Source organism: Amphiprion ocellaris, chromosome 15, assembly GCF_022539595.1.
Source record: "Amphiprion ocellaris isolate individual 3 ecotype Okinawa chromosome 15, ASM2253959v1, whole genome shotgun sequence".
Classification (NCBI taxonomy): domain Eukaryota; kingdom Metazoa; phylum Chordata; class Actinopteri; family Pomacentridae; genus Amphiprion; species Amphiprion ocellaris.
In genome coordinates, this window is record NC_072780.1 from 11,553,178 (window position 1) to 11,578,008 (window position 24,831).

Here is a 24,831-nt window from a genome sequence, read left to right on the forward strand (position 1 = left end):
ATTTTATGTTTGTATTCAAGCAACATTCGGACTTAAATCTCATCATTAATCTGGGACACTCAAAAGGTCTTGGTCCCTGTTAGGTCAGGTCTATTAGTCAGTCACAGAGTGAGCAACAAAACACAATCAACCCACATTTTCATATTTGTTTTTTTATTTTAAAACATCAATGTTTCTTTTGTCAGTACAAAAGATCATGAAGCCATTTGAGGCTGGCAAAAAGCTCTCCATGATTTGTCTAATCCTAAAAAAAATCTTGACTAAGTATTCTGAAAATGTGGTTGCAGGAAATCTTGCTGAACTGAAGATGAATGGTGACTGTCTTCCAAGAGCCAAACATACAGTAACATTATTATTACTTTGAAAGCAGCAGATATTAGGACCAATTTTATGCTGTTGCAAGCACATTGTTTAATCATTAACTGTCTTCTAGTGAGATTGATCTGATTCGACATCTAGCCAGTGTGTCTGTTAATGTTCTTCAACGAGGCCATAAAGCATTGTTACACTTCATCTCAACCATAATGATGAGAAATGGTCACTGTGTACTGCAGCATTGTGTCCTCAGAGTGTTTGGGCGTCTTCTTGTGCTCCAGAGGGAACCTCAGAGTACCATTTTCTGCACGACAAGGAGGAGGGATCGCAGGTGTATCCAAACTCACAGCAGTGCTTACCATCCGAACAGCACTGGCCCTGAAATCAGTACGAGTCTTGGTGTTAGAACTAAGCACTGACTGATACGATGCGACCATAAAGGGTGGCATTCATTTCAATGCTTTTGATCGGAACACACGCTAACATGATTTTGATCACTTGCTCTTTAAGTGCTTAAATCCTTCGACCAGACTGTTAACCTTCAGACCCATGTGCCATTTTTTTTCCTAGATATCAATAATAACTTATCTCCTCTAAATCTACACTGAATGAACAACTGCACAATCCATACCAGTGGGAAGGGACAGCAGTTCCAGTTGCCTGTGGGTCCCCTGCAGCAGCTTGTTCCTACTGGGCAGTAAAACTTGGCATCGCAGCGAATGACTCTGTCGTCAGAGGGGCTGCTGAGGGCCTCGGTTAGAGCTGTCATCGGTGCCTGCAAAATGGAAAAGACAACCATTACCTTGGCTGTCATCGTAATATTTCACCTTGAATATCTGTGTACATGTTAGCTGATGACTGCTTTTTGTTTTTTAAATACTAATCTTCAAAGTCCCTAAAAAATTGGTTTATTACTCTGTGGCAATAAATACTATAGCTAAGTGGAACCTGCTTCATTTGATTCTTGTAGCCAGTAAAAAGTGAAATTATCATATCAACTTTTACGTTTTATTTTACTCATAATTGAGCAACATTTGCATTGTGTTTTTTGAGCTATTAATTAATGTAACTCAATTATTCACTCTGCTGCTATATGCTTTCCAGCTAATTCCTGATTTGTCCATGTGCAGGTTGTTGCTGGTTATACAGCGTACAGTGAGCTTATCCACACTTTTAATTGGCAACACAGTTGATGAAAAAGGTGAGACTGAAGCAAAACAGTAAAGCTGCAGACTGTAAAACCAAGACAGACATTGAAATCATTAGGAATTATTCATTAAAGTCCTCTCCAATCACTGAATAAACCAGTAAAAGCTCATGTCTCGTGTGTGTCAAAGTTAAAAATTTAGATTTTTTTTCCCATGAAAATAATCCCTTCGTGCCTTTAAATGGTTTAGATGTAACTGTACACACCTGCCTTTGTTAAAATATGATGGTCATCGGTACATAGTCAAAACTTTTTTGAAGGATTGGCTCAGACCTTCTCTCTTTAATTCTCTGCTCTCCAAAGCAAATCACTGCTCATAGTTTTTGGTTACTTACTTTTATTATTCGCTCATGCAGGGATGACTGAAATCTAGAGATACAACACGTGGACTCATGTATAATTGGCTTTTATATGTAACCCTCAATCGATTTTAAAAATCTGGAATAATTGTTTTAAGTTGTGTGCTTTTTTAAATTATTTCTTTTAATTTTAAATTACATCAGGGTGTTAACCCCAGATCCATGAGCACTTCACAGTTGGTTGTGTGGGGTGGAAAAGCTCCACTGTGGGATTGACTGTTTATATCACTCATATGTCGTCTCGCATAGAAACATACAAACATGTCAACAAGGTAAAAACAATTTCACTGGAGGGCATTTTTAAATTCCAAAACATTCTGATCCATCAAAACTGCCTGGGGTGGTTTGATCATATGAAAGCGGCCTGGCAGCAAGAGCAAACGAGTCCGTTGCTATCATAACATTTAGACTCAGGCGATAAGAGCCACACCTGCATCATGTCAGTGAACTAAGCAAGGACGAAACTAGGAATGTAGCCTTTAAACACACACTATATATATGAAGGTAAATGCAGTGTGGGATTTCATACCTCCTCCAAGCTGCTTTTGTCCTCTGGAGTTGAAATGCGGGAAGCAGGGAGTGAAGACAGAGCTTGTTTGGACGGGAAAGGATACATCAGGGTGTTTCTGACACAGTGAGTGTAGGTGAGATCACAGTCATAGCCGTATGGACAACAGTGGTAGCCATCCAGACAACACCTCCCCTACAAGGAACACATTTCATTTATCAATCAATAAAACAGCAATACAAATACGGCAGTGTTTCAGTGGCAGTGGGAGATTGTGTCGGTCAACTCACAGGAGAGTAGGGACAACAGAACCAGGCGCCTTTCGGGTGTCTGCAGCAAGTAGTGCCATCTTGACAGTAGTAGTAGTTGTCACAGTGGACGATGGTAGTCTTTGTTTGCTCGGGGACGTGGTTGCTGTCAGAGTCCTGAAGAGGAATCACAGGCAGAACGGGGCTGCTGGGCTCCTCTGCAGCCTCCTTCTTTGCCATGGGTATGCTCAACCACGGCTGGTCAGCTTTCTCACACCTCTGGGTTGCCAGGTTACAACGAAACCCTGAGGGGCAGCAGTGGGCCAGGTCAGAGCAGCACACAGCCTGCAGACACAGGACATAGAGAGGGAGAACGAGTCAATGCCATGAGGGAAATATACTACTCAATCTGCTAAACTGGTGAGTGCGTCAGACTTACCTTTGGATACGGACAGCAGCGATATCCAAGACTGGTTAAGCAGCAGGTGGTCAGATCGGGGCAGCGGTTCCCATCAGGACATCTGATGTCACACAAAGCAACACCCAACACCAACACCCCCACCAACAGCTGCAGAGTGATCCTCAACATCTGGAGAGATACATTTTCAAAGATACATTTACAAAGAGACATTTTATGCAGTTGAATGTGTTTTTTTCTTCTAGAAAAACAAAGCTGTTAGGTTTTGTGTGGCCTACTTGTGAAATTGTTGCTGTAACTTTCAGTTTCGTTTCAGCACATTCTAAAAATTCCCTTTCACCCACAGCAACTTCACTGAACCATTATGATGAATGTGAGCTGTGACTGTTTGTTAAAGCACAACACTGGTGGCAGCTACGCAAAGAAAACACCTCCAACAGATTCAGAGTTTCTTACCTTCACTGTGAAGTGATCCAACAGCCTCCTGTCGCACGTCTCACACTTCCACTGAGCAAACACTTGAGTCTTTATAGAGCAGGTTAGGACCTCCCACTCAGCAAAATCTGGAAGTTGAATTATGTTTCACTCCCTTGTGTCCCGTGACTTTTAGATGAGGAAAGATAAGTGTTTGAAAGATTTCTGGAATTACAGTAGTAGTTCAACCCAACTGGTTAAACTTGATTTGTAAAGGAGGATTTGGTAAACATGACACAAACACACCCACGCAGTCACTCAACAGGAATGACTTTATAACTTGAAAGACTTTATGAGCTCAGGTCAACCTTTGATACAATGCGTGGTTTCAATCACAAGACCTACATATGAAGTCTCCTTTAAGAACAGTAATTCTGCCTGATAAAGATTTTTATTTTGAAGCAATTGGGTTGAATGTTTCCAACTTTTTATTCTCATATGACCCTTAAAGTCACAGCGGGTCATAGTTTAAAAGAAATTATAAACTGATTTGCATAGTTTGAGCGATGAAAACAGCATATTTTTACACAAAGACTGCACTTTTGTAAACATTTGAGTTATGTATATTTTCCTTGAGTACGTTTTTTTACTCCATTTCTGAGGAAAAGTGCACTTTTTTCTACTTTCAAGAAAAGCGTTCCTCTTAGATAGTAAATTCAAATGCTGCCAACATGCTAATGCAAAAGTAATAATCAAAAAAAAATCTGAACAGGAGCCATTCTGCATAATGAATAGTTTTTCTCTTTAATATGTTTACTCTCTAATATTTTGATATTGATAGTTCAGTACTTTTTCAGGATGATTTTCTGGGGCCTTTACTTCATGCAGTGTAGAAAGAAAGTAAGTAGCAGGGTGTCAAACCACTCACTGCTCATAGATTTTACACACTTTTAACTGTCTTTTTGCAGCGTCTTTAGATAGATAAGCTACGTTTGGCAGTAGTAGTTTGTCCTCAAACCAGAAAAAATAAGCACATGCATTTTTATATGGGTAGATTGGATATAAACTGGTTGATAGGTAAATAGGTCTGTAAACTTGAGCTACTGATTAAACTACAGAGCTGAGCAATAGGTTGTTAAGATGTGAGGTGCTCCAGATTCCTTCTTCCGTCCGACAGCTATGGGCTGCATATAACAGTTTAACTGTTGATTCATAGGTCGATTGTTTTCTCAATCAATTCCTTAGCTATTTGGTCCACAAAATGCCAGAAATTGGTAAAAAAAAAAAAAAAAAAAAAAAAGTCAAGCAGTGTTTCCCAAAGCCCAAGATGACGTCCTCAACTGTCATTTGTTGTCCAAAACTCAACGGTATTCAGCTTACTGTCATAGTGGAGGAAAGAAATGAGAAAATATGAACATTTTAGAAACTGCAGAAAGAGAATTTTGACTTTTCTTCAAAAAATTACTCAAACTGCACAAATATCAAAATAGTTGTTGAGGAATTCACTAATCAGTGAACTGCTGCAGCTCTGGCAGTGACCTCAAAGTCATTTAGAGGCATTATCAGAAATGAGGAGTCTTGTAAAAGATGAAGAGCCCCACAGAGCTCTAAACTCAACATCATGGTGACACCGAGACAGACTGAATCCACTGAAGAAATGTGGAAAGTTCTTCAAGGCTGCTTGAAACTATCCAATACACTGAAATGCTGTATTTGTCTTAAGGCCAAATGTTGCTAATAATAACAATTTAAGTTTTTTCTCTGTTTACTGCACTTTCTATGAACTTAGTTGATAAATCAAAACTATTCCTCACATATCCTTAGCCACTTCCTCACTGTACAGTAACTATAACCTTTGCCCAGCACTGCATAAAAACATGGTTTTACAGTTTGGTTCTATATAAATCCCTGTTTGAGATATGTAGCAGTATAATGGTAGACTTTCAAACTCTCAGTGAAGTTTATCATATCTGCTGTGTTTTCTAGAGTATTGCTTTAGTTTTAATTTCAAGAATAGTGCAAATGTAGATTTTTAAATTCATGTCACAAAACGGAAGTGTAAAAGCAAACAGAGCAGGCATCAGAATGTGTGATTCGATATTTGAACAAACCAAAAATAAGCAATCATGCCTCGAACTGGAGGCTGTAACTAAGGAACAGCAACAAAGGCTAAAACAATACTTTATTAATGAATTCCATTGTTTATACATTTACACTGCAGTGTAACAACTCATCTAATAAAACAATTATCCCTTGTATTACCGTCGACTAGTGCTGGGCGATATGACGATACATATCATGAGAACGATAGAAAAATGTCTATCGTGCCATTTCTCTTCTATCGTTTCTAACCTAATTTTATCAATTATTACAGCAAATTGGTCATTAAATAGCCTGTGACGATTGTATTAGTGTTTTCTTGTCACTATGCATGCATAAAGAATAAAAAAGAGATTTTTCGCAAAGAAACTCCGTCTTGTGGTTTTTGCGACATGACGCTGCTTTACGTTCTTTGATTCTCACGCGGGTTTGCGACATGCTTTAAGTTACTTAACTCATGAGTGCTGAGCGATGGACGTGCAACAGGTAGGGCTGGCCCGAATAGCAGTTTCTGGGCTCCGGATATTCGGTCCCCTCCTTAACGTCCGAGGTCGGGGGGGGGGGGGGGGGGGGGGATTTGACGGACGGACGGAGGAACGACCCGAATATTCGGTTCCGTCCGTGAGGTCAGAGGCGGTGAGCTAACAGAGGAAAGAGCCGAATTTTCCACCCCCACCCCGCCTGACGGGGGGTGGGGGTGGAGGTAGGATGGGGCAAATATTCGGATCTCAAAATTAATATCCGCACACCACCATGGGGACCGAATATTCGGGTCCAGCCCTAGCAACAGGTTAAAGTTTCATGGAGAAAAGTAAGCAATGAAATTTTTGTCAAACTTTTCAGAGCATAACTGAAAACATACTTTGTTTTGGTATATCGTCACATATATCGTTATCATGATATAAAATAATCCATATCGTGATATATGATTTTTTCCATATCGCCCAGCACTACCGTCGACTGTGTAGCTCACATTTCTTATAACAGATCCAACTTCAATATGAGGCTGGCGAGACATCAGGTCATCGAGTCTACATGCATGACACAGGCACTAGCATATCAGCCTCATGTAGCAATGGGAGATGTTGGGTATGAAGCAGAGGAAGCAGCTCCTAGAGAGGACCAGCATACTGAAAGTGGTGATGAGTGCCAGGCACTCTGAAACCTCCATGATGAAAAGAAAAAAAAAGGGTGGGAAAATGTGGAAATCACTTCAGTCCTGTTGCTGAGTGTAACTGAATGAACTATAATCTACAAAAAGCATGATGATAAAAAAAAAGCAACGAAAGATATGTACCGGTAGTTGTCACTCAAGAGGGACGGTGCATCCCTCATTTTCACTTCGCACGCTGCAATCCAGCAAGTCCATAGGTCTCCTTGTTCAAGTGCGATGACCGAAGCTGGATGGGAGAAGTTTTTTGGTAGTCAAAGGCAAAAATGACACTACTGGTGATCTGTAAGGAGGATGAGAGAACCACAAAGATACGGTTCCTAGTCGAGCTCTGAGTCTGACTGAGACGCTGTCTTCTTTTTCTTTTTTCTGCCATGTTTCTTGTGCTTCTTTTTCCTTTTCTTCTTGGATTTGTCCTGGGAATGTGAAACATTTTGAGATTAGCAAGGGATGTGCAATTTCTTTCAGGTGAAGCTCCACTGCTGGATTAACAACACTGATATGTTAGAGGTTGTCACTATAAAGATAAGGTATTTATGTGGTGGGGAAGACAGGTCAAGGCAAACTGCTTGCTGTGTCTTGTTTCCTAACTATAATTTGAAAAAGGAAATTAAGGGAATTGCTCACTGCGAATTTCTCCTTTTCCTCACTACTTCTCTTTTTCTTCTTGTCTTCAGTCTATGGGAGAGAAATGGTAAATTGTGATCATGGAAAGAGGGAAGTCTTGACCTGCACATGCCTCTAAAGACCTCATTTCCCATAACTGTTCCCATTTCTCAATAATAGAGTTTTTACAAGCTTTTGCAATAGCCGTTACGCTAACGAGAGCATTCTAGTCCAAATTTGTCAGGTGTACTGGCAGCACAGGTAGGAAAAGAAGCCAACATGTTAGGTTGCCATCAGATTAAAAAGAAAGGAGCACATTCCTGCCAGATATTTAGATATACAGTAGTTAAACTTACAGTAACAGTTAACCTGAAAGGGCCAGCTTAAGGTCACAACCCTACTTCAAATTTGCCCTGAACATTAATAACTTTTGGGAAATCTAAGTTTTAATCAGGGGTCGAATTTTTTTTTAAATTAGAGTCATTTAAATTTAACTGACTCTCCCTGAAGAGGAACATAAAGAAAGCTTGATCATCTGGTTGAGACAAAGTGAATACGTATGAATAAATGAAATAGACTTGACTTTGGTAATTGAGGAATGTACCTACGTGCCAGTCGATGGTTTCGTTATTGTCTCGAATGACACAACAGACAGCAACTTCTTCACCCATAACTGAGTACGACTAATGGTGGAAAAAAGTTTCTGGACACCCCATGCATTTGTGAAATACTGCAATAACAATCACTCCTTGGTCTTCAAGTGCAGTTTGTTTTAGTACAGTTACAGCCAAAATACTAAACAAATCCTAAAAAAGCCGTTAAAAATTTAAAACTGATTGGTTCCATAAAAATACATAAGAAATTTTGAGTATTGGGTCATTTTGGTACCAGCAATCCACTAATGAAGGTCATGCTTTTTATTAAAAGACACAATTTTTGTTGCTGTGCTTCGTGTCTATATAAAGCCAGCACATTTGAAAGTTTTTCAGAGACAAAAATGGCTAAAACAAGGAACCTAACACAGGAGATACCCCTGAAGATACAGATTCTCAGCCAGGAAGGGTCCAGCTGCTGCCAGACAGCCAGGAAGTGCAGATGCAGTTTTTCAGCATTTATATACACTCTGCAGAAATATAAACAAACCAACAGCTTGGAAGACAAACCAAGATCTGGGCGTCCAAGGGTTTCTTCAGCAAAAAATGACCGCATCCTGATCCACATGTGCAGAGAAAACCACTGAATGACATCACAGGAGCTTCAGCAGCAGTGGTCAATCCAAACTGGTGTCAAGTGTTCCACCCGCACTGTATGTGGCCGACTTCTAGATCATGGCTTTAGGTCCTACAAGGCTGTCAAGAAGCCCCTGATCAATGACAGAAGTTAGCCCAGCGTCGTTGGGCCCAAGCACACAAGAACTGGACAGCCAGGAATTGCAAGAAGACTCTGTGATCAGATGAGTCCAGGTTCCAGCTTTATCTTCCTCCTGCTAATGTGAGGGTACGCAGAAGCCCGGGAGAAGCATTATCTCCAGTTAGTACCTACTGTCAAGCATGGTGGAGATAGTATCATGGTTTGGGGATGCCTGAGTGCTGCTGGTGTTGGTCATCTCACTGTCTGTGATGGCACATTGAACTCTAAGTATTGTGCCATTCTCCAAACCCACATGCTAACTTCTGCACGTGCACTGTTCCATCAAGGTCAAAACTGGATGTTCCAACCAGATAATGCTCCTTGAACACATCCAGGGCCTGTAGAACTTGGCTGGAGGACCTCAGTATCCAGGTCTTAGAGTGGCCAGCTCAACCCCCAGACACGAGCCCCACTGAAAATCTGTGGTGGATTATCAAAAGGTCTGTCTCAAAGCGTAAACCAAAGAATTTCGAAGAATTAAAAGCAGCAATTCAAGAAGAGACAAGATTACCCCTCAACACTGTGAGGGGTCGTTGTCGGGAACATGGCAGCCAGGATTAGAGCTCTACTGTATGCAAATGGCAGGACTACTAAATATTAATTTGATGATGTGATGGTTTATTTTTGGTTCAGTTTTAAACACACTCTCTGGTGTTTGTTGACTTTGATACTGACAATGTTGAGGACTGGTATATTGAAACTGTCAAGAATTTAGTTTTGTTAGCTTTTCTTGTAAACAATTTAATTATATATGATATTAATATATAATATATTGTAAATTTTCACTGCACATTATACTATGTACAATTGTGTTTGTTGTGAATAAAGGTCTTGAATCTTGAATAAAGGTCTTGAATAACAAAAAAATATATCATTTGTATGTGTTTGTGTCTGCCTAATGCAGCCACACCCTTTGAAATGCAAAATACATTCTTCCACAAATATTTCATGATAATATTTGAGATTGTGTAAAATTATAAGGGTGTTAAAAAACTTTTTTCCACCACTCTATGTGAAATATGTCTTCTGTGGTCAAACTATTTTTGTGATGAGAAACAGGAATTCAGTGTCGATGGCACTATTTATTTCTGTTTCCTTGTGTTTTCAGTTTGGTTGACTATTAAACAGTGGAGAAATAAAACAAAACACAGCCAACATTTACACACCACAGTGACTCTGATTTAACGGTCTGCTTAGATGCATAACATTAAACATGCTTCATCAGCCATGGAGTGAAACGGTAGACGATAATATTCAAATTTAATATATGGGTGTAAAAGTGTGAGAACATGAAGTGCTCTGCTGGACTATGAAACATCTATGGTTAAAACGGGACTGAATATTTGAATGAGAAATGTTTAGAGATAATTATTTTAATTATTTAAACTGAAAATCAGGAGGAACAAAGTGGTAGCAGAGGAACAAAGAGAGAAGACAAAGTGGTGTATAATTACTTCCAGACTGTTTGTGGAAGTGAGACAAAAGGCCTAAACTTCAAAAATGGCAATGTATGTGGAGAGTAAATATTTAGTGGAAATATACAAAATAGAAAGACAAAGAATAACTGTGACAACGCTTTTAAAATTTTTGTCCTCCGTGATCACAGAGGGTCAATTCAGTAGCCTACTTCCCTACTTCAGCAATTATGTAGTAACAATGCATACCATCTCTTCCCCATCCGAGTCAGCAGACCACTCTGAGGATGAATCTTTATGACTTCTTTCAGCCTTCCTTTTTTTTCTCCGAGCCTTCTCATCCTTTGGACACAAGATTTACAGAAAATTTTGACAGAAAAAAATGCACTTTACATGTAGCATCACATACCTGTGGAGCTAATCCCACAACAAATTTTAGCCATCAAAACAACAGTTAAGCGAGTGACTGAAAAACACTAAATTACCTTGTCTTTGTCCACTTCTTCCTTCATTCTTTTCCTTTTCTTTTTGGGAGAAAAAAAAACATTTTAACTACCACAGCCTGTTTTGCATAGAATAAAAGAGAAGAAAGTTATGCCGGTAATAAAAGAAAAACCTTGCTTTCAGCATCGGATTCTTCTTCTGAGCTCTCCGATGGTCTCCTGGTCGATGTCTTCTTTCTCTTGCGCTTCTTCTTCATGCTCTTCTTTTCGTCCTGCACACACGAAGAAAAAAAATGGAGCAAAAAGTGTTGTGCTGCATGTGTAAAACTGAGCTGTCAAGCTTTTCTCAGGATTCTTATGCATTTAACATTTAAGCCTTTTTTGTACAAGATCTGTTTAAAACCTGATCAGCTATTAACCAACAAGCTCCAGATGTTCCAGTTGTTAACATATCCAATGACACAAGAAGACAATATTTGACGAGTCAATTTCCTGTCATTGTGAAAAGCAGTTTTTGCTCTGAAAAATAGTTTTGTTTTTATTTTAGGAGGACTGTTCCTCTAAACTGAAGTTATCCTTTAGGTATGAAGTTTTGCTTTAATGGTGGAGAATAAAACTGGCTCCCAAAAGCACATCCAGATCTTTTTTATACAACAACGTAACTATGGCATGCGTTTCTCCACAGGTTATACTAATACAAGATGTGCTTTTCAGCTGTAAAACTAGCCTTATTCAGAATGCAGAACTGTCCGGATGAGTCCAAATGCAAGCTTTCTTTACATTATGTATCAGATTGAAAATAAATTCCAATGACTGACATCGGGTAAAAAAAAAAAAAAAAAAAGATCTGCGCTAATTTACAATTTGTGAATTTTGTCGAGTGATAGGTAATATACTTAAAAGTCAGACGTGACTTACCTCATCGTCAAACTCTGAGGAGGAGCTGCTGGAGGAATCAGAACTCGATGAGGAGGAGGAAGATGAAGAATGCTTGACCAAAACACAATGGAAGCAGTGTTCATTAGACTTGAGCTTATTCACTGGTTCATAATTGAGACTTTACAATCAGAACACGATGAGAGCAAACACAAGTGTGAGTGTATGTGTATCAGAGGCAGTACTGTGCCACGGGAAGCCATGAAAATACTGGAGGTCTCTCCTCACCCTGTTAAATTTCTTCTTCTCTTTCTTCTTTTTCTAAACACAAATGACAACCAAGGAGAAGCCAAAGTGAGTAAGATGAAATTTCAAAAGATGATACCTCAATTATTTGATATTTGATTCATATCATACCTCTTTTTTGTCCCTTTTCTCCTCTTTTTCTTTGTCGGTTGTTTTTTTGTCCTTTTCTTTGTCCTTGTCACTTCCACCTAGCAATTTTTCTCTGTTTTTTGCCAGCTCTTTCCTCCATTTCTGAAACAAATTGGAAATAAAGTCAAATATCTCATAACTTGCACTTATCTACAAATTGTTCCCATTATGCAGTGAAACCATCACCCACATAGGCAGCACAGTTTTGTAGTACAGTTAAACACAGAGATAACATGTTCTAAACTGTGCATACTAGGCCTCTGTGGAACCCTTAAATATCAATCCCACATAAATGTCACCTTCACTTTGACTACAATCAATTTTAATTATTATAGATCATTTTGTGCCGAAAATATGTCTTCAATGAAAGTAATTTTTATTATTTACACTCCACAATAGAAAGAAAATCACGTATTTCGATTGTCATTAGCATGTATTTAACATGTAATAGTAAGACTGCTTTAAACTTAAGAAAAGGACTTTATTGTGTTGGTTCTTAAATGAGTCAAACTGTGTATTTCTAAAATTAACATTGTTGTATTCCGTTGTTCAGACCCCTGTTAAGCATTTGTTGAAATAAACTACTTGATACTTTAACCGTTTGATGCACAACATGGGTCAAAAATGACCCATACTCAATGGGACATGGGTATCTTTTGACCCCTGTTGTGGCGTCAAAGGGTAAAGAAAATCAAAGCCTTATTAATTTTTTTTTTTATTAATTTAAAATTTGCAGGACTCTGTATTTCCTATGGAAGGCACTTGGTTAAATCAGATAGTTGAACCAACAGAATAAATGCTAGAAAACACCTGTGTCATGGAGTGCTGTGTCTGCAAAGCCCTACATGCAAAATATGCAAATTTTCTACATTTGTTTTGACACATACTCTGCATTTGCTTTGACTTGGTTCTGTTTAGGATGTTGAATCAAACTGATCATGTTTCCCAACATCAACTTATGTCTTCCTGTATACTGATATAACTTCATTCTATTCTGTATCATGTTACCTCAACATGAGCTCACAAGACAAACACAACTTCTTGTTTCTATATGAGCTCTTTCACTGAACTTGTGATAGCTTCTGTTAATCCCACTTTGGTTGATTATACTGGTTAACCCTTTGATGCACAAAATGGGTCAAAACTGACCCAAATCCAATGGAAAATTGGCATCTCCTGACCCACGCTGCACATCAAAGGGTTAAAAATGGCAATTATGAGGAAGCTTGAATACCACATTTTTGTGAAGAAACATAAACAAAATTCGCACACCGACTGACAGTGATTGATCGGTTCTTTGTAAGCTGAGCTCTGATTTGTTGTTCAAGTTACAGTCAAGCTAAGGCAGCTACAATGCTTTACGAGTAGGCTGACTGCTTATGGAAAATAATTATTTTATCGACATGAGGAAAACTGGACTACAATGTTCATTTATTCATTTATTTGATTATCTGCTTAACACATACTTTCTTGCCTGGTTAAATCATTTCTCATAACTCAATACATCATTACATGATAGGAACATACCTCGTTCATTTTGTCCTCGAAGTCAGCCAGAGCTCGAGAGCCCTTTTTCTTCTTCTCTAGCTGCTCTTTTAGTTCTTCCCTGGTAAGGACAAAATAAATCATTTGTAATACATGTCATAAAGGTATCACATTGGTTATAAAAACATATGGGGTTGGAGTTATATATTATTCTCTTAGAATATTGTGAACTGTAAGTTCTTGTCAATAAAAATATAGATGACATTTAATTTCAACAGATTTTGTTCAGTAATGCTTTTGTTTACAGATTCAAGAAGTTTCAAACAGGATCTGAAATAATAAACTATTATATATTTAAGCCCCATGACAAATATTGTGGTGCCAGAAGTCCGTTTCCTCTTTAATACTGCATTAGAAATATTTTATGCAAAGGGCACATTCATATTAGCAGTGAAGTGTGGCAGGAAATGAACTGAATGTGCCCTTTGTAGCTAAGACTGGAGTTTGTTTCTCTGGAGGCTTCAATTATATGAAATCTGTCCGATATGATGTTTGATATGAGAAGATATGAGCGTAACTGCAAATGGGGGAAAAACCAAATCCTACTTCACACACAGCTATCAAACTCTAGAGATCCTATATTCATGGTTTAAATCTTCTTTGGCTGTACTTCATCCCTGTTATGAGAGCACTATGGAATAATGCTGAAATTACAGCAATAATGACACTACAGAGGCAAAATGTAACAATGCCTTAAGTATTTGAACTACGTTTATTGTACCTTTTACTGCATTATCAAATTCAAAACAGAAAACATTCTTATGTCCATAAGGCAGAAACCACACATGGGTCAGAAAGCTAAAAAAAAACAACACTTTTTTCTCTTTTAATGGACATCTTCCACACTAAAATCACCCCCAGTTTACCTAAATAGGATTATATGAATTATCAAGTAGGGCCGAATTATTATTCCTATCTTGTGATTCTTCTGACAGAGATGCAGTACAGATTTGAAGACAGGCTTGGTTTTAAATAGTCACTGTGTAATAGATGTAAAACATGTGAATGAGCATTGCCACGTGAGACACCATGACTGACTGACATCCCACAAGGATGATGGCATAAATTTGCAACACAATTGACGAGGCAGTTTAAACCCTGGGTCACAAGCACCGCAAAATGCTTCAGGTGTGATTATTTAATAACGACACTGAGCTCATGTCAGTTAAACCACAGCATGCATGACTGAACCACACAGCAGTCGATGTGCACACATAGACAAGGCATTAAAGTTTCACTGTTCTTAAATAAAACTGAATTACAGCATTAGTCTCATTATTTAACAGACACACTTTTTACATCCTAAATTTCAGGCTTTGTGATTTGCATTGTTTCAAATGCAATTTGAAATTGATGAAATGTTCAGCACAATGATCAGGTATAAACGAACTCATTTAACAAGAGAGTGTAAGTTACACTTAATGCTCACTTAAAGCAGACAACCTCTTTAACCATATTTGAGACTTAATGTTCCTCAGTGTGGGCTCAGATCTGTTATTAATACAGCAGAATAAAAACACTCCAATAACACTTCAAGTACAACCCAAATCAATTAGCAGTGGTTGGTCTTACTGTACTTTTATGTGAAGACTTTATCTTAACCTATTAGATGAGAGCTAATTCTGGCTACATGTAAGGACAGCTGTGGACTAGAAAGCAGCACACCTTCTGAGCCTGTGTCTTTAATGGCCATGCTTAGCTGTCACAATAAAAGACAGAGGGAATGCAAATAGCAGATGAAAAAGACATCTGTCTGATTTTACATTGACTGACCAAATGGCAACAAGTTATATCAGCGTACGCCACTGAGCAGATCTGCTTTTCACTCACCATGTTGGTCGAGGTCTGCTTAAATAATCCTGGATGGTTGGTCCAGAGTTCTGTACCGGTCCTCTGGCTCGTGCAGCAGCAATGGGGTTAATATAAGCCTGAAACACCAGAGGAGGGCACTTTTCTTAAACACACTTCTAATAGAGGTTATTATATAGACGCATATAAACAAGCAAATTATTCTGTGCTAAGACTAAATTATATTAGGCAATAATAGTGTTAGTTAGGTGCACCTGATGAACTGCTAAACTGTCCTACCAAACTGCAAGACCTCCCATTCTGTCAGAAATTAAACATATTAATAGAATAAATGTACAAAACCCCCACACATCATTAGCAAGAGACCCCATGAGCAATATTACTAGAGTTAACTTGGCATTAGCACATGCAAATCGCTAGCATTAAACAAATTCCCTGGACGTTATAACGTTATTTTATATTAGTTTGGTGTCGGGTAGTGTTTTTGGGCTAAATGTAACTATATCATGGCTGTATTCCATGATATGGCACCAAGAAACATCGAAAACACCGCACAAACGTCACCACGCGTAAGCAGTCCAGAATGTTGTGAGCTAAAGTTGGCATTTGTAGCTTCCCACGCTTTTGACGCTAATTAAAACGCAATGCAACACGAAGTTGAACATATATGGTTGTGTTTCCGGAAGATGTGTGTTCAAACGTGGCTACAGTGACCACTGTACAGGCCTAGCATCACAATACCTTCACAACACTGACATCAGCTAGCTGATGCTAACTGCAGCGCTAACGCTATGCTGCTTGTGTTTACCCCGGTTAGTTTGCAAAACGTCGCGTAAATTCTCCGTATTTTATTCAAAATTTGCAACACAACTCACCACTCGATTGTCTCTCTTGCCCATGTCGAGTCATTAATAGGGAAAAACGTCCAACAGAGAGAACAAGCATTAGTGTTACCTTGCTAGCATTGATCTAGCCGCTTCAGACTGCTGTCTTCTTCTACTAAAGAATTTCTTGCAGACCCTACAGTGTCATGCTGCCCTCCACAGGCAAGAGTGTGTTGTTCATTCTATATTTTGGAATACAGGCAAGCTCATTGAAAAAACCTTAAGTTGAATATTCGTTTCAAATGAAAAGATACATTTGAAAGGAAAAGACTGAACTAAGACAACTTCCTGAATAGCTGCTGCCTTTTAGTTCTCTATTTGGTAAAGGACAATGTTGGATCCCCAAATGCCTCAGTAAAAGCCAACTGGACCTCTCATTCAGTAGGTTTCTTGACTGATGGAGAGTCCCAGGAATTGTTTCTCATTCACGAGCCTTTAACAATCCCAGACTCATATGTCTAGAAGTGTGAATGGTTTTACAATTCTACAGTTTCATTTAGCTGATGCTTTTATCCAAAGCGACGTACATCTGAGAGTGGATACAGCACAAATTTTTGGGCTATTTTAGTACATTTTTGTCTCAAAAAGTCATACAGAGAATGTTTGACATTATTGCACCGTATCGATTCATTGATATTCAAAACAGATGAGGATTTTTTTATGAGTAACTGATTAATCCACTGATTGTTTAAGTTCTGAATACATATTTGGTTGTAGAGGCAACAACGGCACTTTATCCCAATCAACTTTAATTAGGAAGATGAGGCATGTAAAATAAAAATCCTAATTAATGCTCCATTATTAAGAATTCGCTGTGCAAGTTTTAAAACTACCGGAGGGGGGATCTCAAGACTGTGTTATAAGTATGTGAAGGGGACCCCCGTCTCTGTTTAGAAATAGGCTGTTTGTTAACTCCTCTCTCCAATCATCTGTCATTTTCTGTCCAGAATGTCAATATCTTCCATCCTCCAACCTTTTGTCATACTCCAAATGGTGTCCAGAATCCCTTAGATGCAGGCTGACTGCTGAGCAATTTCTACACTCCTGACAGAAACAGGACTGAAATTCTTTCTCCCTCCAATTATCAATAATCTCTCCATCTTAGTTTGGAAGCAGGCGACTCTGTGCTGTGAACTCTCAACCATCCCAACATTTGCACTACTGCCACCTTCTGGGAAGAATTGTCAATTTACACATCTGGTTCTCCACATCTTTTTCATCTGTTATGTCTCTCAGGTTCAATTAAAGGCACTCACTGGCTATATTTTGTCTCATGAAGTTATTAATAGTGAAAGAGACTGATAATAGAAATGTAGCGACATAAAAACACGTTTGTAAAATTGCATTTTTGTGTTGGTATGATACAGAATTTGTCAGTTCCATTCGTAAAAAATTCCAAAACAACATTCATAAAAAGCTGCTTTTTATTCAGCTGGTGCAACACAATAATAAGACACCAATGCATTAATACATAAGTATAATGCCAGTTGAAGTGATATGATGGATCAAGCTATGCTGGTTTCAAAACAGTGAAACTGCTAAAAGTTCAACAGTGGACTTCAGTTCTTATGAGATTGAAATGCATTGCAAACTGGTTAAGAAAAGCATACAGTAATTGCATTAACTGTAATGAGACTAAAGCAGTCATTATTTTAAGTGTAAACCTCTATGTGTAATGTATTTGTAGCTTTCCATTGCATTGTACGCATGACTTACACCAGATATGAGTTGTTATCAAACAGAAAATTCACACAGTGTTTTTAGTTAAGCAGACAATTACACATGTATTTCTGTCGTGTTTGACATCTAGCAGTTAGAAGTTGCTGGCAAAAACAGTTTATACAGGCAGTTATCTTCAGACAGTAATGACTACAGTAACATATATTTGATAAATAGGAATGACAGTAGACTATGATCAAAGACATGATCATGAAACAGCTTGAAAGAAAACCTGAAGGGGTTGTAATGTGGTCGTTTAGTAGCCCAGAAATGTGCAAACTGTGCCCAAGAGGTTCGGACGTCCATAACAAGAACCTGAGAAAGTCAGAGAATGTGTCTGTGTGTGTGCTAACAGCACTACCTGTTAAGAAAACATAAACCAGTGTTAAAATGTTACTGTTCTGCAAGAACTACTACACACATAGAAAAATACAACTCTGCATAACTTGCTTTTTTTCTTGCTGGTAAAAACTGAACTGGAATACAACAGCACATGAATGGAAAATAAAGCAAAAACTGTGCACAAAATATTTGTGCATTATTTCATTATCAAAACTACTATAAAATTTGTAGTCACTCGCAATCCAAGGTAAAGGAAATCCAATAAGCACCCACAGAACCCGCCCAACATTTTCAAAGAACAAAATACTCTCGCCATACAACATTCCACTTACCCTCGTTACTCTACGTCTATCCATTTTTACGACATATCTATGTGCTGACAATGCACGTATCGAAAGTTTTCTATCATTACAGCTTGTACTTTACAGCTAGCACAACATACTGTACAGTACCAATGCCTCTCCTTTTTACATTCCTTACATTGTCAAACTATTCTTACACAAACTCCCTAATCATCTAACGAGTTGGTGTAACTGGTGTAAGAATATTGTATGCCCCAGCATCTTAAAAAAAAAAAAAAAGATCAAGTAACAAGCATAAGACTTGTCAATAAAATTAAAATTAAATACAGAATATTGGTGACAATACTATGCCAAATGTTTTCATGTTGAATAGTGCTGGTGGACTTTCTCCACCTATTGCAAACCTGTGCATTGCTGTATCATTTGGATAGCAAATATTAATTGGTTTTCATAATGATAAAAGCCTGTGATGGCAGACTAAAAGTCATAAAAAGTCTTAAACACCACAAGTGGCAGGAACATTTCTAAGTTCTTTCATCATTGTCTCAGCACCGATATCAGCCCATTATGATGAGTCCTTGAAGAAGAGTGCAGAAACCATTAGAATCCCGCTACTGGTCTGCAGTTACTCCAGACATCCACAAGGTGGCAGCAATATTATAGGTAAAACTGGAATGCTAACGACATGGCAGTGAGTGGCTGGCTTGTGATGCCTAATAATGTTTGAATGAGTACATAGGTACATGAGCGTGCTTATGTCAGCGGCAGTGGACACACTAAATGTTGTGTATGTGTCTGTGAGTGTGCTTTAACTGTTTATCTTCTTACTGTGCACTCTCACAGTTAAGCATAAAGGCAGGTGAATCCATGCTGTCCATCTGGGCTCCTGTACAGTCCAGTCCCCCAGCCAAGGGGACTCTTGCAAGGCTAAACACTGGTCATAAAGAGGCTTCAGCTTCATGGCCTCAACAGTCCGCCCGCCCGCTACTAGCAGTCAATCTGAGATGCAAGTCCCTTTGCATTGTTACACACAGTCAATTATCAACATTTCACAACCTAAAAGCAGCAATTACAATCCATCTGTTCATGGAAGGAGGACAGCTTTTGTGCATGGTTCATGGGGTGAGAGCCCTGACGTTCTTGACACAATCGTCACTCTCTCCTTAGGAGTACGTCCTGGAGCTTTGTACGCTGACTACAAAAAGTATTCCCCCTCCCTGTGTCTGTTTCATGCTTTGTTTCATGTACAATGAGAAACCAACATTAATTAAGCTTTTTGACACTGATTATTGATAGAAGTCATGTCAAAGAGAAAAGCGAATGGACTTAACTGTCAGCTTACAGTTTATCACTGATGCAGTTGGTAGCAGTGATCAAGATGTGATTTTTTTTTTTAAGTTAAATGTACTTACATTTGCAGACCCCAACAGGTGGCAAAAACTGACACTGGGCAGCTGCTGCCTGGGTACATTACTACAACTACGGCCAACTAGCGAAAAGAAAGCCACTGTTGAAAAGTCTCATCACATGTTAGCGTGCATTTGCTAAGAGGCATGTGGAAGAAGTGAAACAAGACTCTGGCGGTATGTCACCAAATTCAAGCTTTTTATCAACAAACTAAACACTTTGCAAAGCTGGGGGTTGGTAGCATCATGCCGTGGTGACTTTGAGGATTTGTGAGGATAGGGGGTGAAATCAATGCAGCAAAATACAGAAAAATCCTGGAGGAATTTTTGCTACTATGAGGAGAAGCAGGGAAACTACCTGCAAACCATAAAGCTGCACTGGACTGTTTTCGGAGGAACATTCAAGTGGTCAAATCACAATCCAGTTCTTGACATAATCAAGAATTTAAGGCAGAATATGAAAACTTTTGGTCAGTCGTGTCATGAGCTTGACAGATTTATCCACGTAAACTCAAGGCTTTAAGGTGCGTCTACTAAATATTTCTTGAGGAGGTGAATACTTCTGTAATCACTTATTTTGCCTTCTACACTTTCACTTGATTAGTCTTCATCTGGAAATTGCAATCTTTGCTGACTGATCAGTGTCAAAAACCTTAAAATGGTTTGTTTTAACACAGTAAGACATGAGAAACACCAAGGTGGAGTACAGAGAATACTTTTTGTGGACACTATGGATGATTAAAATTGAAGGAGGACCATCAGGCAGTCCTCTCCTCCATAGTGGGCTTGTTGCTGGGAATGGGTTGGGCCGCGTACACACTTCTGCTGTGGCTGTCCACACTCTGAAAGTAGGGGTGACTCAGCGCAGCGAAGGCCGATATTCTCCTGGAGGGGTTAAAGGCGAGGAATTGCTGCAGAGACAAAAAAAAGATGATAAAATAGATAGTCAATTAATATACGGCTAAATGTTTATGTTGGGGAAAAATAAGGAGGTCACTGAAAGCAACTACTGCACGATTCATTTGGATTAGTTTGGAGAATGTTTTGTGTTTCCCACCATTAATAAGGCCCGTCCCTGCTCATCCATGTCTGGAACCAAGTCTTCTATTGGTTTCGGGGGCCGGGGTGTGAAGGCACTCTGCGGTAGGGCCACTTCCTGGGGCCAGTCTTCTGCTGAAGGTACCCCAACAACACTGTGGAAGGATAACAGCCATCACTACCTTCACCATCAGCAATCAACAGCATTTACTACCTTTCCAGTTTAAATCTTTGCTAAAATTATCCCCAGCTTGCTAAAGACCGGTAGGCATGGCAGAAATGCTTATGATAAACACCTTATAACAACAGTACAACCTGTTCTGTGAGGTTTTGCATTAATCGCAGAGAAGTAGTAGTGAGCATATCCTTCCCTGTATTTATGCAGGATGCCAGGTAATAAGTTCAGTGAAGAAAAATGGCAAGTAGTCGCACACTGGACTTAGCAAATTTTGATTCAAGTGACTTTCACTGATTTTCATGAACAGTTTTATGTCTGCATACCATTTTTTTTCATTCCTTCTCAATAAAATATAAAATGCAGGGTCCCAGAGGTAACAGAAAAAAGTAATTATCAATACTTACTCAAAAATCTTTCCCAGCTGATCAACATCTGAGTTTCCTCGAAATAGCGGTCTAGGAAAGAGAAATTAAAACCAGTTTATTTTGACTGCTAATGCTTAAACATATGTTCATCAGTTTGTTCATACTGTGTGCTGCACAAAAGCCACGCAGACATGGAAAAGGTTCAAACACGCCTTGGTTTAAAGTGTAAAGAATGAACTATTCTTACTAGCCTGCTTCAGACATAAGCTTTAATGCTCTCTTTCCCATGGCACATGTGGATGAACAGTCCTAATATATACGCTTCTGGCTCAAGGCAAAGAGGAATGTGTGACTCTGATGTGAACGTTTGAAGCAGCCACACACTCGCAGCCTCATCTCATATAGTCAGGATTGTGGGGCAGTATTGGTAGTGCTACTGAAGAGAGGAGGGAGCAGGGATGAAAGGAGGGAGGAGAGCGGCAGCATGGCTGCTGGTGGTTCCTGTGGCTTTGGGCCGTCTTTGGATGCCCGTGGGCGGCGATGCCTGCCATGGCACCCGCACAAATTCCAGTAGTCATCATCAGCATAAGTCTGCCGGTTGCCGCGTGGGACAGAAAAAGCCTGTTCATCCCTCATGTGCTTTTGCTCCCTCTGAGTGTCAAAGTATGGGGGAAACTGGGAGGAAAAGGCATGAGAAAGAGAAGCTGGATTATTCTAACAGAGAAAAGGGTATGAGAACTACACTTTCCTGCTCAGGTTCCTCTGAAAGGAAGTGAGGAGGTGTTGTCACAGAGAAGATTTTCTTGCCACACTAAAGGGCTTAATAACATTTCTAAATGTCTCAATCCAAACATTACAGTGCGAATGCGCAAGGTTCAGAAAAGGAAAATACTTTATTTTTGTTATGCTCTACATGTTTAAGATGGTTAGTCACCAGCAGATATCAATGTAATGCAGGATATTTTCACAAGCGTGCTCCTATGCATGTGTGTCTGCACTCTCTATCCAGGACTCGATGCAGTTCAAGTGCACCCCACTTAGCTGAAGTCAACAGAGGCTGGCTAGTCACCATGTGCTCTCTGTGTTTTCCAACTTGCAGGAAGCTTCACATAGTTCAACACCCACACTTTCCTACAGTCAGACACTGGGATATTAGTCACACAAGGTTGTTTTGCACATTTTTTACAGTGACAGCAAACTGTATGTCACATGCTTCAGTTCGGAAGTGGAATTACGATAATAGTTGGTTTCAGTATTCAGAAGTGGTATCCTTAACTAAAGGATGTCTCAGTGTTTCTTTCCTCTTGCACCACTGCTTTAAGCATCTTACTTGGGAACAGGACCACACCACATTAGCAGGTCTTTCAGGGTAAATTACTGTGCTGAGCTTTAAAAGCCATTTAAGATCAGACCAAACCAGTTTCTGACTGTTGCAAACGAAAATCACCTACAGCAAAGTCATCATGCCAAAACAAGCAGGGCTGATAATTCCAAGAGGTCCATTTTTAAACCTGGAGTGGTTTGTTGGTTTGTTGGAAGGGGATAACTGGATTCACAGCGGGCCAGCCACTGGCATGCACACACAGTCGACAGTGTGAGTCCAAGTGTGGGTGCACAATTGCGCACACGCGCATTGGGATTGCATCCCACTGTGAGATTTGCACGTGCACACACGTATGCACAAACACAAGAGGTGGCAGTGAAGGGACTGAGGCTGGGTTGGGACAGGCAGCTGACTCACGCTTCCTTTAATGCCAGCACGGCTCTGTCCCACATTCCACTGAGACAACCTCTGGAATGTGCCTGTGTGTGCGCATGTTTGCACGTGAGAGAGTCAAACTGTCTGAGTGGGAATTGGAGAGAAATGGAGTGTGTGTTTAACTGTGGCTTCCTCTGCATGGACATCCCGGTTTGTGCGAGTACACACAAGCGTGGGAGCTTGTTTAAAACACATCTGCATGCAAGGGTGCCATGCTGTTGAGGATTTATCAATTGAGTTCCAAAGTGTGAGAAAGTCAACAACTATGTGGGGCCTCTCCCAGACCCATTAACGCACCACGTTCAACCTTTTCGATAGGAGGAATGTCAACAAGCAGACTCTCTCTCCTCTATTCACTTGAAGCATGACTCACTCCGACACCATCAGAGCCATGCAGATGCAGACTTGCATGATCTTTGCTCAAATTCCTCTGACAACTATTCTCGTTACACTATGTAGCCATTCAAAAAGGTGCTTTTATTTTTTACAGCAGCATGTTTGATAATGAAAGTGAAGAAGCCAGTGCTATCGGGGGAAACTTTTGGAGTTCCATGAGTCATAAAGGAAATGTTTGGTACTTATTTGTGCTACAGGCGACGAGGTGAATTGGAGTTGTTGCTGCTCGCTGAGGTTTTAACATAGGGCTGTAACTAATATCTTACTTTCAAAATGATATGCAGTCAATAGAACATGAGAAAATGTAATTCTAAGTCAAATGCAGTATCTTCTGAGGATAATCAATTTATAAAAGCATAACACAAACTCACAGAGCAACTCTTCTCATTTGACAACATGCCACATGGAGTGACTAATTGAGCAGCAGTTTCTAGCTGATGCATTCATTGTTCCCTGGAACTAGCTATTCTGAAAGGTGATCAAACCATGAACGGGGACATTTGGTTTGTTGTTCCCAAGCTGTCAACGATTATAATCTTAAATTCAACAGTGCCGCAATCTAATAAACTATGTTTTCTCATCTTCTCTTGTTCTGCCCTCTCCAGCAATCAGTATTTAGCTTTCTTTCACTGCTTCTCCCAGGTGCCCTTTAATCTCTGACAGGTGGCCTTTTAAAAAGCCATTTTAATCACCTGCAGTGAGAGAGAGAGAGAGAGAGAGAGACGGGGAGAGAGAGAGGGACACAAAGATTATGTGTATGTTCTGTTCACGGCCATCAAAGGGCCCTGCCTCGCCTTCCACCTTAAGGCAAAATTGGACAGGTGCCAGATTGTGAAAACACACACTGTATACACACCAAAGCTTTTTACAGCTTATTGTGTCAGGGTGAGAGAAGTACCTTAACCTAGACAATACACACACACTCAGGACAGGACTGCCAACAGATTCAGACTGAGCCTGCTTTAAAAGGAACACTATGTAAGACTAGGACAAGCCTCTGGTGCACACAATGTATATATATGTTATTATTTATTGCTTGTGGGTTGAAATTCTTAATCCACATTTGACATTGTGCCAGTCAATATGTCCTTATGTGTATTGTAGGTGGTGTAAATAGCATAAAATACTTTTAACTTGACATTACCAGAGACATGACACAAAAC

General features: G+C 39.5%; 3 protein-coding genes across 5 annotated transcripts in view; all 3 read right to left on the minus strand.

Moving 5' to 3' along the window:
• Nucleotides 1–136: 136 nt before the first annotated feature.
• LOC111573360 (progranulin-like) lies at nt 137–3,670 on the minus strand. Its single transcript, XM_023277485.3, has 6 exons — nt 3,512–3,670; nt 3,077–3,226; nt 2,680–2,982; nt 2,411–2,584; nt 947–1,090; nt 137–693 (listed from the first exon to the last, which is right to left on the minus strand). The coding sequence occupies exons 2-6, from the start codon at nt 3,224–3,226 to the stop codon at nt 565–567; spliced, it is 900 nt and encodes a 299-aa protein (XP_023133253.2). The 5' UTR covers nt 3,512–3,670; the 3' UTR covers nt 137–564.
• Nucleotides 3,671–5,633: 1,963 nt separating this feature from the next.
• fam133b (family with sequence similarity 133 member B) lies at nt 5,634–16,290 on the minus strand. 2 transcript variants are annotated; one of them, XM_023277492.2, is made up of 11 exons: nt 16,155–16,290; nt 15,301–15,398; nt 13,453–13,531; nt 11,908–12,027; nt 11,779–11,811; nt 11,533–11,604; nt 10,788–10,886; nt 10,657–10,695; nt 10,421–10,513; nt 7,368–7,418; nt 5,634–7,156 (listed from the first exon to the last, which is right to left on the minus strand). In XM_023277492.2, the coding sequence occupies exons 1-11, from the start codon at nt 16,176–16,178 to the stop codon at nt 7,061–7,063; spliced, it is 804 nt and encodes a 267-aa protein (XP_023133260.2). In that variant the 5' UTR covers nt 16,179–16,290; the 3' UTR covers nt 5,634–7,060. The 2 variants fall into 2 exon arrangements, with proteins under 2 accessions (XP_023133260.2, XP_023133261.2); XM_023277493.2 differs by lacking the exon at nt 7,368–7,418.
• A 1,279-nt stretch (nt 16,291–17,569) lies between these two features.
• Nucleotides 17,570–24,831, minus strand: part of cdk6 (cyclin-dependent kinase 6) — a 37,592-nt gene continuing 30,330 nt past the window's right edge. For both annotated transcript variants that reach the window (XM_023277478.3, XM_055018055.1), the window contains 3 exons: nt 21,553–21,603; nt 20,990–21,125; nt 17,570–20,843 (listed from right to left, as the gene is read on the minus strand). In XM_023277478.3, coding sequence (XP_023133246.1) covers nt 20,691–20,843; nt 20,990–21,125; nt 21,553–21,603 — 340 coding nt within the window. In that variant the 3' untranslated portion in view covers nt 17,570–20,690. The remainder of the gene's footprint in view (nt 20,844–20,989; nt 21,126–21,552; nt 21,604–24,831) is intronic.

Coding starts and splice junctions, on each gene's coding strand:
- LOC111573360 (XM_023277485.3), bottom strand. CDS start 3,226: ATGTTGAGGATCACTCTGCAGCTGTTGGTGGGGGTGTTGGTGTTGGGT. Junction 2,983..3,076: donor GCTGCTGTCCGTATCCAAAG/GTAAGTCTGACG, acceptor CTGTGTCTGCAG/GCTGTGTGCTGCTCTGACCT. Junction 1,091..2,410: donor ACAAAAGCAGCTTGGAGGAG/GTATGAAATCCC, acceptor TCCATTTTGCAG/GCACCGATGACAGCTCTAAC.
- fam133b (XM_023277492.2), bottom strand. CDS start 16,178: ATGGGCAAGAGAGACAATCGAGTG. Junction 13,532..15,300: donor AGCAGACCTCGACCAACATG/GTGAGTGAAAAG, acceptor TGTCCTTACCAG/GGAAGAACTAAAAGAGCAGC. Junction 7,157..7,367: donor AGGAAAAGGAGAAATTCGCA/GTGAGCAATTCC, acceptor TCACATTCCCAG/GACAAATCCAAGAAGAAAAG.